At 41.1% G+C, this 19613-nt stretch overlaps 1 protein-coding gene across 1 annotated transcript in view; it reads right to left on the bottom strand.

The window, feature by feature from the left end:
- Positions 1-2327: 2327 nt before the first annotated feature.
- SLC27A2 (solute carrier family 27 member 2) overlaps positions 2328-19613 on the bottom strand; it is a 40587-nt gene continuing 23301 nt past the window's right edge. Inside the window, exons 5-10 of the mRNA XM_025472824.3 lie at positions 14010-14204; positions 10816-10906; positions 10263-10461; positions 8668-8765; positions 3771-3901; positions 2328-2703 (exon numbers count right to left, since the gene is read on the bottom strand). Coding sequence (XP_025328609.3) covers positions 2527-2703; positions 3771-3901; positions 8668-8765; positions 10263-10461; positions 10816-10906; positions 14010-14204 — 891 coding nt within the window. The 3' untranslated portion in view covers positions 2328-2526. The remainder of the gene's footprint in view (positions 2704-3770; positions 3902-8667; positions 8766-10262; positions 10462-10815; positions 10907-14009; positions 14205-19613) is intronic.

The following is a 19613-nucleotide window of genomic DNA, read 5'->3' as shown; positions in this document are numbered from 1 at the left end:
TTGGGCCAGAATCACAGAGCTCTTGGGGACATGGGAGGCTGAGAAAGCCATCACGCTAGGAGGGAAAGTTTCTGATTTTCTCACTGGAAAGTCTAACATATGTCTCAAAAGTAGTCAGGCCCCAGTAGGCTCTGGTTATAGGCACACTAACATGCTGGCTAAGAGTATAAGTGTTGATCTCTCATCTGAGAACACGCCCTTTGACATAACCTCTGCTTACAACCAGATCCACTTTAACAAGATCACATAGTAACATAATTGCACAATATGATACTTTCTTTCTTTCTTTCTTTTTTTTTTTTCAATATGATACTTTCAAAAACAAAAGTCATGTTCTCTCCCATCATTTGGGTTCAAATTCTCCCTGGAAGATCAGTTAGATCTGATTAGAGATCTAACTGATCTAAAGGCAGAGATATTTAGGTTTTTTTTTTTTTTTAAAGATTTTATTTATTCATGAGAGAGAGAGAGAGAGGCAGAGACACAGGCAGAGGGAGAAGCAGGCTCCCTGTGGGGAGCCTGATATGGGACTCCATCCCAGGACCCTGGGATCATGCCCTGAGCCAAAGGCTGAGCCTGACACTCAACCACTGAGCCACCCAGGTGCCTCACATATTTAGAATTTTGCAAAAATTCTTAAGTATTGACCCACAAGCAACAATGTTCCAAATTGTTGGCAAAATTTGCAAAGATGCAGGGGTATCCAGAGTTTTCCTGGGGCCATCCTCAAGTCTCATATGCATAGCAAGTGCTCAGGAAATATTCATCTTTGAGCTTAATGAGAGGGGGCAGGGATTCTGGTCACAAGTCTTCTTAGTCACTTAAAAAATGGAGAGAGTTTAATAAATATTTTTAGTACTGTGTTGGGGGTGGGGGTGGCAACCTCTCTTGTCATCTATCATTGAGGATCCCTGAATATGTTTTCCTGGGGCCTTATAAGGGTTAACTGGGGGACAATTGGGGCTCCTTGCCAATTGCTGGTCATCTGAGGAAACTCCCCCTCTTTTAGGAGCCTGGGCTGAACTTGAATTACACTTATTGGACATGGACCTAGCTACCATGATTGCTCCTATCATGTAAGAAAACTCTAGTAAGGAACATGTTGTCTTTTTTTTTTTAAGATTTAAAAAATTTATTTATTCATGAGAAACAAAGAGAGAGGCAGGGACATAGGCTGGGGGAGAAGCAGGCTCCTCACAAGGAGGCCAATGTGGGACTCGATTTCCGGACCCCGGGATCACACCCTGAGCCAAAGGCAGATGCTCAACCACTGAGCCACCCAGGCGTTCTAGGAACATGTCTTGATTGCCACTCCCATGGGCCTGCTCCTAAAACTCTGTATACAACTGACACATGCAGTTTAAAGAGTTCTTTTTTTTTTTTTTTTTTTTTTTTTTTTTTTTTTTTTTTTTTCAGTTTAAAGAGTTCTGGTCAGGAAGGGAGCCAGCTGAGTGGAAGGAGAAAGAGCCTGTCTGAGAGAGCTCCTTAAAGTTTCTAAACTCTTCTGAATCATGCCCAAGGGGCCTTGGTCTTCAAATAGGCTGTTTGGCAGCAGACTGGCTATGGAGGGAAACCAGCTAAGGTTTGAGGAGCATGCAGAACTGGGGGGACTAACTAGAGATTTAGGACTTCTCTGGTCCACGGATATATTTTGTTTGGCTAAGTGGAAGTCTTATGAAATTGGATACTTTGCGTTTAAAAAATTGGGAGATTCACACAAATATAGGGGTTTCTGTTTTCTAAATAATCAGATCTTAGAAGTATTTGAGCTGTATTCTCACATGACAATAATCAGCCAGCTGAAGATAAGCAGTGGCTGCCCTCAAGTTTGCTACATTCGTGACCTATTTCTCTCATCTGCATTACTAACGTGAATCCTGAAGACATCTGAGTGTACAATCCTTGATGTAGTTAAAAAATATCTACTAACACCTTCTATGTATAGAATTCTGATGCTGTTGGCTTAGGCTCCTTCAAAGACGCTAGGTGGCGTTCTTATCTGCTGGAGAAAGCAATGTGTGGACAGTGGCCAGGGTGCTATTAGGAGGGGAGAGTTGACCTCAACTGGAGCTGGATTTCCATTGGACTGTTCATTAGTGATCCAGCCCCTTCACCTTTCAATTTCTTGACATTTTTTTAAACCTAGAATGCCATTATCATTATGAATTAGGGCACGTGTGAAAAATTGCCAATGAGGCTCAGGATTTGCATTTAAAGTCAGGAAAGAGGCAATACTATCTCATCTGTTGGCATTCATCTATTTTATTATATACTTAAAAAATAATGCACCCTCTAACAAGCTTGGTCTGCAAATAAGAAACGGTAGGTACAAATCAAAAAATATTTATTTCTAAATATTTTCACATGTAAAGGTTCAGGTGTAATTTTAGAAAGCTTCCCTCATCAGAATGCATAAATAATTGCATCTCACAGTCTTCAATCAAATTAAAGTTGGATTACATCAAGTGGCTGTACTAGGTTCATTCGGTTTCTTTCTGGAAACGTGAGTTATCCTTTTAGGAATACTCACAGTTTCAGAGCTTTATTATTTATGGCATTGTAAATGTCCTCGGTCATAGGCACATACATTTCTGCTTTGTCATCCAAGAAATATAAGGCATCTTTGATGACTGCAGGATTAAAGCCTTCCTCCACAAGGGTCACTTTTCGGTGTTTAAAAGTTCCAGTGATCGCAATGGTGTCCTGAAAAACAGCAAACAACCCACATTGTCATAGTGTTTTGTAAACAAATTAGGGTCAGGGCAAGGGGCAGGGGTGGGGCAGAAGGCTGGCAACCCACTGGTATCTCTGCCCCAGGTGGAAGCTGTGAGCGGCAGTCCTGTATATTAATACCTCCTGGTTACAGAAGCTCCACAATGGGGGTGGGAGGTAGGGGATGGGCGGCACCTTTGTGGAGGTAGTTTTTTCATACCCATGGGGCTTTAAAATCACCTGTGGGGCATGAGGGGCTGTGGAGCATGAAATGAAGAACAGAGCAGTCAGTTGCTTATTGAGCTTCAGGCATTACTAGAATATCCTGATTTATGTGGGTGGGACTAGGGATCATCTACACACAGACAATTTCTTTCCCCTTCATTTGAGAGGGTGATGGATGATCTGAGGGTATTTCAGCTTTCCTGTCTCTCAACCATTCTCATCGTAAGGCAAATGTCAGTGTTTTATGAACATCAACAGAAATAATCTTGTAACTTCCACCATGGCAGATAATCTAACATTTCTTTGCTCAACTCTTCGGCTACAGAATCATAGAGCTCATAGTCCAGAAGTGAGAGTGTTAAGCTAACCAATGGGTTAATGCTTGAGAAAGAAAAAAAAAACAAAAAGACATCCCTCTGGTGGTGTAGTTAAGCCTTTGATAGTTCCAACCGGCTAATGATGCCCAATTAAATTTCACACAGTGGAAAGATGTAGGACGTCAGTGGATTTTTCCATTCTTTAAAACTGGAAACAACAAATAGGAAAGTCGGAGCATTTCTATTTTCAGTGTTGGTCATATCTCATCAAACACAGACTTTGTGAGCTATTTGCTAATTACTGCTGCTGAATGAACTGGTCTGTCGTTTTAGGGGGAAAGGGATTTGGCTTCTGCTAGTTGTATCGTCTGATGTTTCTGCTTCCTTGTTGAGCTTCCAGGTTAGGGGTAGTGAAAAGTTGGCTAATATGGTCACCATGGTAGAAGGGAGTTGTTCCCCAAGAGACAGCAGTCTCCAAGAGAGAAGAGAATTGAACTCGACAGCAAGAAGTCTCACCTGTATTCTTAGAAACCGGGGCCTTGCATAAGTGGGCAGGTAATCGGCAACATGGTGAAAGAGCTTCTTTCCATCAAATTCACAGTTTTCCTTCATTTTGATCGAGGCCATGCCAATTCGACCCTCATGACCTAGAAATAAAGTGAGAAAACATTAGATGTGTTGTACTATTTATGATGCTTTTTTAAAAAAATTTATTTATGATAGTCACACACACACACAGAGAGAGAGAGAGAGAGAGAGAGAGAGAGAGAGAGACAGACAGACACAGGCAGAGGGAGAATGCACCGGGAGCCTGACGTGGGATTCGATCCCGGGTCTCCAGGATCGCGCCCTGGGCCGAAGGCAGGCACCAAACCACTGCACCACCTAGGGATCCCTATTTATGATGCTTTCTTAGCTCAAAGGAGAGGGGACTGAGAACGTTTTAACATGGGTTTCTTTTGGGTAGTTGGAATTTTTATTTCAGATATATGTTGAAGTTATTCTAAAGTAAATATAACAACAAGAGCAAGAGCTATATACTGATTAAATTTTTTGTTTTAAAGATTTCTTTACTCCCTTTAGAGAGAGAGTGAGTGGGGAGGGGCTGAGGGGGAGGGAGAGAGAAACTTTAGCAGATGCCTCGCTGAGCTGGGAGCCCAACTCGGCCTTGATCTCAAGACCCTGAGATTGTGACCTGAGCAGTAACCAAGACGTGGATGCTCAATGGACTGTGCCACACAGGGACCCCAATGAAATCTTTATTATATGTCAGACCCTATACTAAATGTGTTTTATGGACTATCCCTCTTAACTCTCACAATAGCATTATGAAGAGATAGAAATGTTATCTCTGTATTTTACAGATGAAAAACCTGAGGCTTAAAGACATTAAGGTATTTGTTCAAGTTCACACAGCAAATAATAGGCAGAGTCAAAAACTGGATTGAGTCCCAGCCCTGGGCTTGTAGCTGTCATCCTTCTTTTTTTTTTTTTTTTTAAAGATTTTATTTATTTGACATAGGGCTTAAGAGAGCACAAGCAGGAGGAGCAGCAGAGGGAGAGGGAGAAGCAGGCTCCCTGCTGAGCAAGGCACCCGATGTGGGACTTGATCCCAGAACCCTGGGATCATGATCTGAGTGGAGGCAGAGGCTTAACTGACTGAGCCACCCAGGTGCCCTATTTAATCAAGATTTTTGATAGGTTAGCCTCTCTGCATCTCAGAGAAGCTGTGGGTGGGAGGGTGACAGAAGGTGCAAGGGTGAACTGCTGCGGACCTTCCCATTGATAAGCTTTATTTCCAAAGAGGCTGTGTCTTCACTGAGAGAGAAGATTGGGCAGCTTTTTCCTTCCCATCAGGAAGCAATGTAAGTGGGGAGGAGTTTAGAACAATTACTACACTGTTTTCTTGTAAGAATGGTGGTAATTAGGTATTAAGACATCTACCTGAGCCAGCACACCCAGCGGGAGGCTAGGTCTGCTTTCCTGAACTACTTAGCTGTAATCAGAGAGCGGAAGGAGTGGTCCTATGTCACTTGGGCCCCTGATTTCGTAACCTCTCCCATGGTGTTGGTGTGTTTACCCGTGGCTCTAAAGAAGAAAGGAAACCAGAGGAAACATTAAAAGAAAGGAAATGCACCTCTATACAATTTGCCTCTTATCTGAAGGAGAGAGGCAGGGCCCTGGGCCCTCTTTCTCTAGGGGTCCTTGGTAGCTCTCTCGAAAGCACCCATCTCAGGAACTTCAAATGTCTCTAATAAGCTTCTTTTAAAATCAAGGCAGAGGCTGATGCAACGGAAATCTTCGGCACTGACTGGCTCATTGCCTCTTGCTCTGACAGAGGCAATGCCCAACTGAGAGACCAATAGGCCAGTTGGGTCTCAGGTCTCTGCCCCGGGTCCCAAGGCTTGGTTTAGGACTAGTTCAGCTCCAGAGGGAAGAAGGTTCCAGTTTACAGTTGTTCTGGCCAGAGTCTCTCTAGAGCTGCACTGTCCAGGGTGGTAGCCACTGGTTACATTTGGCTATTAAAATTAATTATACTAAAATCTAATAAAAAATTCAATTCCTCAGTTGCACTAGCCACATTTGAAGTGCTTAGCAGCCATGTGGTGGTTACTGGCTACCATACTGGACAGTGCAGACATAGAACATTTTCATCCTTGCATAAAGTTCTGTTGAGAACAAAATGTTCTAGAGAGTAGTTGGGAAGCTCTGTTGTGACACCTAATAGAAGTTAACTGGACCCAAACTTTGGAGTACCTTCCTGGTTCAAAGTTGAAATGTGTGAAGGTCTTGCTGAGCTGTCTGCTACTGAGAACCACTTTGGTAGACTGGCTTATTCTAGATAGACCTGCCACATTTCACTGGAATGGGGCTGGCTGAGTGCCTGGCAGGGCAGCCAGCAGCAGGTGTGGCATTGAGAATCACAGAATCTGAAAGTTCATCTCTAATATTTCAATGCTAAAAGAATTCTCACAGGATCTCACATGGACATTCAGCTCCTTTACACACCCCAGCTGTTGGGCATTCCCCTCCTCAGGAGGGAGCCTTCTCTGTTGTTAGTCTCTGGTTGTAGGGGATGTCTCAGGCTAAATTTTGTTCTCTGATGTTGCACACCTGCTCCTTGTTCTACCTGACTTCTTACAATCTTTTGAAAACCGTTAGCTTCCTCTTCTTTTTGTTCTAGATCGGTGACTCCCAAATCTTACTGGCTGTTAGAATCGCTTGGGGATTAAAAGAAGACAGGAAGAGTCTGAGTCCCAAACCCCAGAGGTTCTGATCCATTAGATCTGGGCTTTAAAAAGTTTCTCGTTGATTCACTATATTGTACATTTGAGACTCATACTATGCTGTGCGTTCACTAATTGGAATTTAAATAGAAACTTAAAAGTTTCTCAGACGATTCTGATGGTTGGCCAGATGAGGCTTCAGTGCTTCTCAGACTTTAGTTTTATTTATTTATTTATTTATTTATTTATTTATTTATTTATTTATTTATTTTTTATTTATTATTTTTTGACTTTAGTATTTTTTAAAAAACTGTGGTAACACATAAAATTGATCATCTTAATCGTTTTAAAGTGTACAATTCAGTGGCATTTCGTACATTCAAAACATCTTACAACTATCACCCATATCTAGTTCTAGAACATTTTTATTAGCCCCAAATCAGATTTCATTGTTTTTAAGAATCACTGGAGGGTTTATTAAAACACAGCTCCCCAGGCCTCACCCCAGAGATTCTGATTCAGTAAGTAGGTTCAAGTTCAGCCTGAGAAATCACATTGTTAACAAGCTCTTGAGTGATGCTGCTACTGGTCCAAGGACCCCACCCTGAAGAGCACTGGGTTTGATCCTTCCATTCCATTCCTCCAGATTCTCTCACTTTCTCATACCCACCCTTTTGTGTTGTTACCAAAATTCAGCATTTAGAAGTGCACGCAGGATTTCAGGTGGGGCCTTGTGAAAGGCCAGCATGCTATGATGGCTGACAACCACGACATGTGCCCTTGTGTTAATTCAGCCCAAATTCCAACACAAGAAGCATTCTGTACCCCTCACACTCTGTGACCTGAGAGGTGGCTTTTCTTTTCCTTTCCTTTCCTTTCCTTTCCTTTCCTTTCCTTTCCTTTCCTTTCCTTTCCTTTCCTTTCCTTTCCTTCTTTCTTTCTTCTTCTTTCTTTCTTTCTTTCTGTCTTTCTTTCTTTCTTTCTTTCTTTCTTTCTTTCTTTTTCTTTTCTTTCTTTCTTTCTTTCTTTCTTCTTTCTTTCTTTTCTTTCTTTCTGATTTTATTTATTCATGAGAGACACACAGAGAGAGGCAGAGACACAGGCAGAGGGAGAAGCAGCCCCCCTGTGGGGAGCCCGATGTGGGACTCAATCCCAGGACCCTGGGATCATGACCTGAGCCAAAGGCAGACACTCAACCACTGAGCCACCCAGGTGTCCTGTGGCTGAACTTTCTATTGTGCTATCATCATAGGGTAGGAGAGGAACAGGCAAAGAAAGTCTTAAATATTCTTTAAGAAATAAAAGCACAAGGTGAAACCATGTGAAAAGCACATGTGAAACCATCACAACTCAGGAAAGAGAGACTTTGAGATTTCTGTTTTGAAAATAGGTGAGAATTCCAAATACTGAGTACTAATAATATCCAGTAGTACCTATATTTAGACAGTGATTTGGATGTTTTAATCCTCTGTCATGTATAATTAAAATAATTTCTTCTCATGACAACACTCAGGTATATATCTGGTAAATATGTGTTTAGTATTTATGTAATTGAACAAGTTTTCTTGACAATCTCAAGTGCAGGGCTGGTATTACCCCTAATTTTAGTGATTTGCCTGAAGTCAAACAGCCAGCAGGACTCAAAGTCAGACCTTAGCACTCCCCACTCTGCTGGCAAGTGGATCTGCAGATGAAGGCTTGGTGACACCATGTGATGATTCTGAAGCTCACTGGGGTAGGCTGGGGTCAAGCACAGGTTTTAAAAGAAATTTGGGCAAGTCAGCTCCTTTTCAGTTTTTTTCTCCTAGCAACTATACTTGTTTTTATTTGTGACTCCCAATTCAGAGACCAAGTACCATTTCCCAGCTGTCAAGCCTGACATATTTTTTCCCGAGGTATACTAAATGCATCGTGGGACCCTGCATCTTGGAGAGATCTGGGTTGTCTGAGAGCCCAAGAACAGCTGGGGAACTGAACCACAGAAGAAGGCCAGGTTTAGATGTACTGACTTGGCTGATTTATAATGGAATGTAAACCAGACATCAATCCTTTACTTCCAGGTGGCTGAAAGAGTTGTTTGACAATCTAGCTGGCAGGCAAGAGCGATGACAAGCTTTGCCCTGGGTTTAAAATTATGTTCAGTTACTATATGGGTTTAGGCATAGACATAGATATTTTATGCATACCTGGCACAGACACTCCGTAAACATTTACTTCTTGGACAAAATCTACCAGTCCGACTATATCAGCGACTTCAGTGGTGGCCACATTTTCCCCTTTCCAGCTGGAAGAAAAGGCAAAGTTAGTGCAAGTTCCTGCTGGTCCCCAGCCCAGGCTGCGATGACAGAGCAGGTGGTGTTTCCCCCAGACCTCTGTAGGGTATCTGCACTCATTTTCCCATCTCTTGCCCCAAGTCCACTCAACATAGTCGTGGGAGAGGGATCCTGTTTGAGACACAAAAAACAAAGGCCTAGGACTAAATAATAAAATGTGAAATTCCAATCTCATGACATGAAACATGATACAAAGAATGATGTTGTTCTCACGTTGAAATACAGGTTTGGCCGAAGAAAGGCCCAGGAGATGAAAAATAAATCTCTATGAGTTTTTGTTGTGTTTAGATCGCTCACTTTCCTTACTAACTTTGGTTGCTATTTATTTCAATTTAATAGAATTTCATCCTTGTATTTCAGGGTCTCATGGCAATGGGAAAGCCTTTCCTAGGAGATATACTTTATTTGCAGGGAGATTATAATGTTAGTGCCCAAGCAATTGCTACCTGTCCACCTAATAAAGAGTTAAAATTTGTCTTATGTTGAAAAATTCTTTAGATTTCCCAGATTTATCTTTTTAGTAACATGAAGGTAGCATAAAATCACGGTATGGATCCTGAGTCATGGAACCCTGAGGACTACTGGAAACCCTGATTTCATGGGTGAAGGGATTGGGGTTAAGAAGGGTTACCTGCCTTAATAGCACAGCTGGTCAGGAGTAGAGGCAAGCCTAGGAGCTTGGTTTTCCACATTCATATTCTTGCTCTTCCTACTATAGCCAGACAGCTTCTATCCTTTCCTCATTCATTCATGCAAAGAGTAATCATGCATGTCAAGCACTGTGCTAGGTGGTGGTGCTGGTGCTAGGGAACCAGCTGGCATAGGGCCTGGCCTCAGGGAGATTACACAGGAAGGAATCTGATTCAACCAAAGAGTCATGAGGCTGGAGGACCATGCTGTTGTTGGGATTTACTTTTATAGTCTTAGGATAATGACTTTCAAAATTCATGGTGCTGACTTAGATTTCTGTAGGAGACCACCTGGTTAGGGATGGAGAGTGGGAGGGAGGAAAACATGTGGGCTCAGAACCCCTACCCATCACCTCCTGTTCAACTAGATCAGTTCAACTTTAGTTTGCATTTGACTTTATCTGAAGAAAGGCCCCATGATTGGAAACAGTGTGAAAATCCCTGGCTGTTCTATGACTGTCTGGTAATAACTGAGGATAAATGAGAGAAATTGGATGGACTGTTAGGCTACCAAAAATTGGGCACAGGTTTTCTGCCTTTTTCTCATCTGGTGTTGCTCAACTAAGGTATCTGTGCATTGCAGAGTGACATTTCCTGTGTTTTCTTCCTTATTTTCTGGGAATACAGAAGGCTGAACTGGTGTGCCAAGAGATAGAAGGAAATGGAGCATCATAGCCAAAGTAGAATGCAATTCCAATTTAGGAGTAAGCCAAATTGTGCATGTGTTTGTTTTTGGTTCAATAATTCGAAGAAACCAACCGGAAAGTATCTCCAACTCTGTCATGGAAGTAGATGAAATTTTCATGGTCAATCTTTAAGAGATCTCCACTATTGAGATAGAGGTCTCCTTTCTTAAAGACATCTCTCAGTTTTTTCTTCTCAGTCTGACTAGCTGCTCCAGCATAGCCACTAAAGGGTGTAAGTTGTGTGATTTTGCAAACAAGGAGTCCAACTTCACCTGACAGAAGAAAGTACATTGTTATTTTATGTGCTAGCAGTAGACAGATTTTATTATTAGCATACTCTTAAAACTGTTGCCATGTACTAAAAAATGGACATCTTCCCACATGGCCCTTAAACCTGCTCCAAATACCATTTTTTAACCTTACAGGGGCTGGTACTAAGTCTATCTTCAACAATGAAAAAATTAAAGACTTTCTTTGTAATTAAAATACCCTCAGAAAAATGTAGTGCAATGTTGTTCAAGTTGTATTTTCAGTTACTTTTATTATGAATCATTTACAAAGCTGACACAATATTGATCTCATTTTCTATGTATAGTGGCAACATTCAGAACAAAACTCTCCCATACCTTTGGAAACTTTGATGCAATATCCATTTCCATCTCGCACAGGTTCATCTTTCTCCACATCATATTTAATTAGATCATAAGATATGACTTTCTAGCAAAATTAAAACATATCATTTTATTTATTTATTTTTAACTATTTTATTTATGAAAGAGAGAGGGAGAGATAGAGAGTGCATGCACACACGAGCAGGGGTAGGGAAAAGCAGGCTCTCCGCTGAGCAGCGAGCCTAAGCGGGGCTCGATCCCAGGACTCTGGGATCATGACCTGAGCAGAAGGTAGATGCTTGACTGACTGAGCCACTCAGGGGCTCATTTTAAATCATTAAATCATTTAAATCATTTTATATCATTTTAAATATAAATTCCTTCACATATTTTCCTTTTTATTGTGATATAGCATATATACGGAGTACAAAAGTACACATATCTTAAATGCCCAACTTGATAAAATTATACATGGACACATCCATGTCACTACCATCCAGACCAAGAAATAAAACATTTCCAATACCCCAAAAAGTCTCTAAAAATACACTAAAAAGTAAAATCACTCTCATATAAGTGATTGGGTAGGCGTATCATAAGCGGGTTTTAAAAACCTGTATGCCTCTGTTTCACGTTTCCATAAGTTTTCCAATATATTTAAAGTTCAGTGGTATAATTATTTCATGCCCATGGCTATAAAATGATTAAAACTCCACCATATTTCACATATACATTTCAATGGTATAAGAATTTAAATTTATGTAGTTCATTTAAAAAAATAAATTTATGTAGTTCAGTAAGAGTAGTGAGTGTATTTTCTCTATTAATATTCTCTACTATTATTTTCTCTACTAAGTATGGCAGTATTTAGAAGTAATTCTTAGCCAGGAAGACTGTGTCCATTCCAAACTTATATTTAAGTCTACATAATAAATTAACCAATCATATATTTTAATTGTAGCAGACAGCCATTACAAAGCAAGCAGCATTCACAGTCAGCCAATGTTAGATCTTGTTTATTTGCAAGGTAAAAAAATTTGGAGGTAATAACTAACGCTTCTTTCCACATCAGCTGCAGGGGCATCTTCTTCCCCTGCCTTTTTTTTTTTTTTTTTTTTTTTAGTTAAAAAATATTTTCTTGTTTAAAGCAGAAAAACTGACAATAAGACATGGCAATGAATGGATGAGAAGCAAAGAACTAGTAACATATAGCACCAACTTCTAAGGTTGTCAGATTTAGTGTAAAACAGAAGTTTCCTTGTGACTTGTCTTTTTGAGGGTCAATAGTAATAACATAGATTATCTTGTACTGTGTCTCAATCAACTCAGCTTTCTACCCTTTCTTGTCCTGAACTGCATTAGACCTGGGTCCCCACAGTTTGAGCTGGTGCAAGTTGAACTGAAACTATCTAAAGACTGACCTTATCAGCCATGGTTCCAGTGGGGAGTAAGCAATAGATTCTCGGCCTGTAGCAAGCGCTGCCCAGTACAATTTTTTTGTGATAACGGAAACGTTCTACATCTATACTGCCCAACATGGTAGTCACTAAACACACGCAGCTACTGAGCATTTGAAATATGGCTAGCATGAAAGAAGAACCGAATTAAGAATTTCATTTACATAATGTAAATATATATGGCCACATGTAGCTAGTGGCTAGTACACTGGATGGTACAGGTGTGGAGGACAGTGGCAGGACCTGTGTAGCTGATGTTTAGCTGTCACTGTCAGAGTGGTTCCTTGGGTTTCAGAATGCCTTGAGATAAGGCCAGAATGTAACAAATGGGATGATAATAATCACTATAGCTAATAATTATTCATGGATATTATAGGACAGGCATTGGGCTATATCCTTTAAGGATTTTTTTCCTGTTATTTAATTTCTTTCTTTCTTTCTTTCTTTCTTTCTTTCTTTCTTTCTTTCTTTCTTTCTTTCTTTCTCTTTCTTTCTTTCTTTCTGATTTTATTTATTTACTCATGGCAGACACAGAGAGAGAGGCAGAGACATAGGCAGAGGGAGAAACAGGCTCCCTGTGGAGAGCACAATGCGGGACTCGATCCCAGGACCCTGGGATCATGACCTGAGCCAAAGGCAAATGCTCAACCATTGAGTCATCCAGGTGCCCCTAACTGGGTTCTTTCAATAATCCTTCTCCCTTATTGTACAGTTTGTGTCAGGCACTAGGCTCTACATTTTCTCTTTTTCTCTCTGTTTTACAAACAATGAAATGGAGGCCTAAGGAACAATAAGTGACTTGCTCAAGGTCACTCAATTAGTATACAAGGTGCCAAAATTTGATGTCTCAAGGCAGAATTCTTCTGCACACAGATAACTATATTTTGTACTCAGCCCATCAGTGTACTGGGGACACAAGTTGCCTGGGACCTTTGGTGTATCTGTTCATGGTCAGGCAGGAAGGGCTGCCAGTGGCATAATGACAGCAATGATTGCTCAAGCCAGGGGAGGCTCAGCCTTTACCGAATGTTCCTGGAATTTTGAAAATCACCCAGGAGACTGACTGCTCAAACACACAAAAAAGGCAAAGAGATTATACGGAGACTCCAGGCAATAAATGCCTGAAAGGGAAAAGAGACTGCTACATGAGCTGGCTTAAAATTGGGAAATATCTTTCTAGTGGAGTTCTCAGGCAAACACAAACATTTGTGAGGTCTTAAAACATAGCACAACATAGTCTTCTAGTTCTCTTGAAGGTTTAAACTGTGGTTCCTAATAATGGGGCCACAGCGTTTGAAAAGCACTGATACCTGTGCCCTGCCTCAGAACAACTGGATCCAAAGCTCAAGGGGATGGCACCCTGCTCTCCTCTACATAAAAAGTTCCCCAGGTGATTGTGACACACAGAACGATGAAAGAGAAATACCACATTTCACAGTGTGTGGTGAACTTACGGAACTAGTAGCCTTCTGGTGTTCTGTTGTCTGTAGAAATGGCATCAGGAGACCTCACATAGGTTGCAGACAGCAAAGGCATAATAGGTTGTTATTAAGAGAAATTAAGATTTTAAGTTAAAGGGCCCTGTCATTTTGTGCTCATGTCATAGAGAATGAGCAGACCTCTCTCATGGTTACACGGATTGGCCATGGCTCTGATGCAGCATGAAATTCTAATAACATCATCATGACACAGCTTTTAAGAAGTCTCCATATTCTGAAAACTGGCTACATATGCTTCGTCTTTCGGACTTACCTTCTGTAGGTAGTTTATTCTCCCAACGGCCCCAATTTTTCTTGTATAATTCAAAAAGGCAATATTGCCTTCTGTGGCAGCGTATAATTCATAAATACAAATGTCTCCAAATCTCCTGATGAATTCCCTCCACACATCCTCTCGCAAGCCATTTCCTATTGCCAATCTCACTTTATGGACACGATCATTGGGTTTCTGTGGTCGGAGGAGAGACCAAATTAAAACCACTCTGGAGACTGTACTTATATACTAGTAATTGCCTTTACATTTCCATATACTTATGTTGCTTATGAGTTCACCTTTTCTGTTACTCACGCACATAATGCCTCCTCCCCACCAGCTGACCTAGCTTGGGCTAGCAGTTAGGACTCTGATTTAATAACCAAAAGGCTTGGCTTTTCCTGTTTTGAATTTTAAAAGGCAGGGTGAGATAATTTTATAGAACTAAGTGATGCCAGCATTTAATCTATATTCAGTCTGAAGCTAGAATAATGTACTGATTGCTTTCTTGATGGGACTGGCGAATCTCAATGAATTGCCAGAAAGGAGGGACCATATGGGAAAGATCTCTATCAAAGATTGACACTCTGAAGCAGCAATAGTCACTTGACAAAGAAGCAGAAAACAAGGAACAACAACACAGGGAGAAAGAGGATGATTTTCTACAGAGTCATTACTGTTAGGGCCTCAGGGGATTGGAGGAGAAGACTCTTGATCACGCCCTCATTTAGCAGATAAGACCCTGAGGTCACAGAACCAGGTAATGCTGAACCATGGCAATGAAACTGTCCCAGTGGGATTGGGAAAGGGAAGAGAGAGAGGAAGCTGGCTCCCAGCTGCCTCAGGTGGCCTGGGAGGAATATGCTTTGCTATAAATAAAAATCGCCAAGGAAAAATTGTTTTGAGTGTAAGAACTGGAAGGAGAGCTTGTGTCACCAACAGAGGTGGAATTAGGACCAGGCTGCTCTCCATTTAACCACAATCACTTATGAGGCCCCCGCAAATATGTCCAAATCTATGGTAATTTAAATGATATTTTATATTAATAAGGCAATTTATGTCCTCTAGGAGATTACAGTCTAGTGGGAGAGAAAGGTAAATAAGTATAATTATATTTTATTTTTTAAAGATTTCATTTATTTGATAGAGAGAGCACAAGCAGGGGGAGTGGCAGGGAGAGGGAGAAACAGGCTCCCTGCTGAGCAGAGAGCCCCATGTGGGGCTTGATCCCAGGACCCTGGGATCATGACCTAAGCCGAAGGCAGACCCTTAATGAACCGAGCCACCCAGGTACCCCAAGTATAATTTTAACTTGAAACTCTTGTAATTCTATGATCTTTAGCAGGAAACAGAATGGAACAGGTAGAGGTGCTTGGTAACTAGGACTCTCATATCAAGTGTGAATTTCTTTGATTGAACAGCAATTTGCTTATAAGGACAAATGTTCTGAAGAGCATTTTTTACATTATTTCCTATTCTGTGAAATCACTATGAAGTTATTTTAGAGTAAGAGTTCCTCTTTGAAAAGAGCTGTTGTAATAGGGAGACTGGTGGTTCTTTGGTAAGGGGAAAGCCTTTGATATGACAGTTCAAAACCAAACCAAAACAAAGCTTGAACTGAGTTCCCTGCCAGAGGAGGCAACGGGTCAGGGGAGCAGTGCATATGCATTTCATTTTTGAGTAGCTCCTTGGTTGAAACTAAGGTGGTGAAGCTTCTTCAGGAGTCCTAACCAATAAGATGGACAGATACTGGTCACTCGTAAAAACTGGGCCCCTTGTGTGGCCTTTCTGAGAAGGAAATGTGTAGAGCCCAGGAGTCTCATGCAAGTATTCTTAATCAGGGTGTTCAGGAGAGGTCCCTGAGAAGCCTTTAAAACTTCATGAACCTAGACGTTCTGACTGAGTGGGAACCTATTCTCTTAATCAGCTCCCTAGGTCCATAGATCACTGAATCGATACATCTTTCTCTATTTCTCATGGTATTACATTCCAATACACCCACCATAAATGAAAAAGGTCATCAGTCAAAAATGCTTTCAATTCACCTAACCTACTGAACATTATAGCTTAACCTAGCATACCTTAAATGTATTCAGAACACATACATAAGTCTATGGCTGGGCAAAATCATCTGGCACAAGGCCTATTTTATGATACAGTATTGAATACCTCATGTAATTGATTGAATACTGTACTGAAAGCGAGAAGCAGAATGGTTTCAGGGTATTGGCTGTTTACCCTCGTGATCGTGTGGCTGACTGGGAGCTGTGGCTCACTGCAGCTACCCAGCATCATGAGAGAGGATTGTACTCTATATTGCTGGACAAAAAGATCAAAATTCAAAACTCAGCATATGGCTTCTACTGAGTGTGTGTCACTTTCACACCATTGTAAAGTAAAAAAAATCATAGGTCTAACCAGCATAAGTTGGAGACTATCTGTATTCTATTAATGATTACGAGGTACCCGTAAGTGGGGAGGCCATATGTCTGGTTTGCCAGGGCCAGTCCTGGTTAATTCATGTTGTCCTGAAGTGTTTATTAATTATAGTCCTTTCACTCTCAAATGTCCCCATTTGGACATTGAATTGCAGGGTCACCCATCTATATGGCACTGTGTTTAGTAAGTGTCAGCTTTTCAGAGACCCTGTTCCCGGCCCCACACTGCTGACCCTCACTGCAACCTCCAGGAACAAAACATCATAAATATTTAAAGAATACTGACTTTGGCTTAAAAATAACCTCCTGACCTGGGGCTTACCTGCTCTTAGGCCCATGTGAGAAGCTCCAAAGTAGCACTCCAGTGTGTACACCTAAGACCTTACGAAGCCCATATGCTGTCTGTAATCAGCTTCTTAGATTATTTTCTTTTCTAATGGGTGGTGGACATCTATCTCCCCCATTAGATTGTAAATTCCTTGAGACCAAATATATCTCTGTATCATCTGCAGTGCCTGCGCCTGTGCTTGCCTACAGTGCAATGGCTGCAGTAAAAGGAGTGACCTCTACTGGGAAGTCCTCAAGTTCTCTGTTGGGCAGTTAACAGCCAGGACAGCAGCCCAAGGGCAGAGGCTAGGGCACGGGAGGCTGCAGGTGCCTGGGGCGGCTGAGAAGCAGGCCAGCTTCACAGGTGCAGCTGGCACCTGTGGGTGGGAGCTAGCCGGGCTGTGTCATAATACCATTAGCTCGGTTTTCATCATTTCATTGTAGACTGAGGGATCCTATTACACCAGCAGAAGGGATTAAAGCTGTAAACTGCAAGTGCTTGTGCACACACACTGGGAGACCCCAGAACCTTCTGAGATGTCTGGTTCTCACCCAAGTTTTGCTCACCATTGGCTGAGAGTATTTGGTGTGACTTGAAGTTTCCTTCCCATATGAGAAACCGTATTTCCTCATTACAAAGTTCACTCCTCAAAAGAACTATCTTTTAGGTCAATGATCACGCACTTATTTTTCTTTAACCAAGGCCGAACCTTTGATTCCACATAAAGAGGGGAGAGGCCACATGTAAAAAAGCTGGAGGACTTGAATCTGTACTAGGATTTAATAACTACAGGGTGAGAGGGCAGGGTGTCCAGCGAGGAATGGGAAGCAGGTAAACAGACTAAGAAGAAAACTTTTTTTGAGGGTCTTACTGCTCCATGCCAGGCATTTGACCTTTGTCGTCTTACTCGAGTTTCTATAAAATCCTGCCAAAAGGTGATAGGTCATGTAAGTATTTGCCTCAGGGACAACTGGGTGGCTCAGTTGGTTAAGCGTCTGACTCTTGACCTCAGCTCAGGTCTGGATCTCAGGGTTGTAACTTTAAGCCCTGCATTGGGCTCCATGCTGGGTATGGAGCCTACTTAAAATTTTTTTTTGCTTCAATTGAAGAAACAGAGTCTCAAATAATGTGCTGGAGATCACACAAGTAGCAATGTAGTTGCTCTAAGAATCAAATCCAAATTTATGTGATTGCAGAGAGAGCTCTTTTCTTTAGTTAAAAAAAAAAAAAAGAGTGGCACATTCACAGTTTAACATTCAAAGCATCGAAAGGCTTTTAAATGGCAGGTGCTGTCAGCCCACTTGCCTGCTCCATCCTCTGCCTTTCCTCTACCACCTGGAGCCAGACACTGTCCACTCTTGTAGCACCTTCCTCTTCTCTCCAGCTTCTAAATTATATGCTTATACTACTATCTTTTGATTCATCAATTTTAGACATTCTTTCTTTTCTTTTCTTTTTTTTTTCTTTTAAAGATTTTATTTATTTATGAGAGATGCAGAGAGACAGGCAGAGACAGGCAGAGGGAGAAGCAGGCTCCCTGTGGGGAGGCCTGATGTGGACCTTGATCCCAGGATCCCAGGATCATGACCTGAGCCAAAGGCAGACCCTCAACCACTGAGTCACCCAGGTGCCCCTATTTGTTGATTTTCTATTGTGCTAGAGGAAGTTGAAGCTCTCTATCATTTGCTTCAGTTTTTCGAATATCACAGTTTTTGGTTAACTCAATATTCAGTGCTCACATTATTTTGCTCATCATACACTACTGATGAGCCAAGGAATATACTCTGACCATATATATATATATTTTTTTACTCTGACCATATTCTTGAGTCAATTAATTTTTCCTGGAATTCACTGCCACTTGCTCATTTGCTTCATTTTCTTAGTTTCTATTCACGGGTGTTTCTTCCATCCAACAGTCTCGAAAAACTATGTTCTTCACGGTGAAATCCACCAGATGGTCTCATTTCTTTGTTCTCTTATGCTTCCTTTCAGCCCTCTGCTCCAGTCTGGACTGGTTGCTTTCCAGGCCTAGGGCTTCCTTAGCCTCTCTTTCCTGGATCCTGGATCCTCAGCTCTCTCTTCTCACTCTCCTCTTTGCATGAAACACTTTTTCTAGTGGCTTCCTAAAGGAGGGTGTATATTATTTTGAGAATTTGAATGTCTGAAAATATTCATACTGTACACTTGATTGATAATTTGATCAGATATAGAATTCTAGATAGGCAATATATTTTTTTTTCTGAGAATTTTGAAAGCACTGATCTTTTGTCTTCCAGCTTGTAGTGTTGCTATTTGCCAAGTCAAATGTTATTCTTATAGATTATTTCTTCTCTCAATGTCTCTCTCTCTCTTTTTTGGGTAGTCTTATGTTTCATTCTGGTGTAGTTTTAAAATTCTAGATTCTACTCATTTTATTGGATACTCACTTGGCTCTTTTAATCTGTCCTTCAGTTCTGGGAAGTTTTCTTTCCTTTTTATTTTTATTTTTTAATTTTAAAAAGCTATTTCTCTTCAGCGTTTTTGTTAAACAGATAGGTTGGTTATTATTGTTTTCATTTCACTTAAAAAATGTTATTATTATTTTTTCTTTTTCTTTTTTAAAGTAGGCTTCACACCCAGCATGGAGCCCAAAATAGGGCTTGAACTCATGACCCTGAGATCAAGACCTTAGCTGAAGGATCATGAGTCAGATGCTTAACTGATTGAGCCACCCAAATGCCCCTAAAAATATTATTTTTAAAGTTTTGTCTATTTTTTCTATTAAAGTGTAGTTGACATATAATGTTATATTAGTTTCAGGTATACAACAAAGTGATTTGACAATCTATACATTAC

Source organism: Canis lupus, chromosome 30 (genome assembly GCF_003254725.2).
Source record: "Canis lupus dingo isolate Sandy chromosome 30, ASM325472v2, whole genome shotgun sequence".
NCBI lineage: Eukaryota > Metazoa > Chordata > Mammalia > Carnivora > Canidae > Canis > Canis lupus.
The sequence above is the reverse complement of the archived record's forward strand: the minus strand, read 5'-3'. Positions and strand labels throughout refer to the sequence as shown.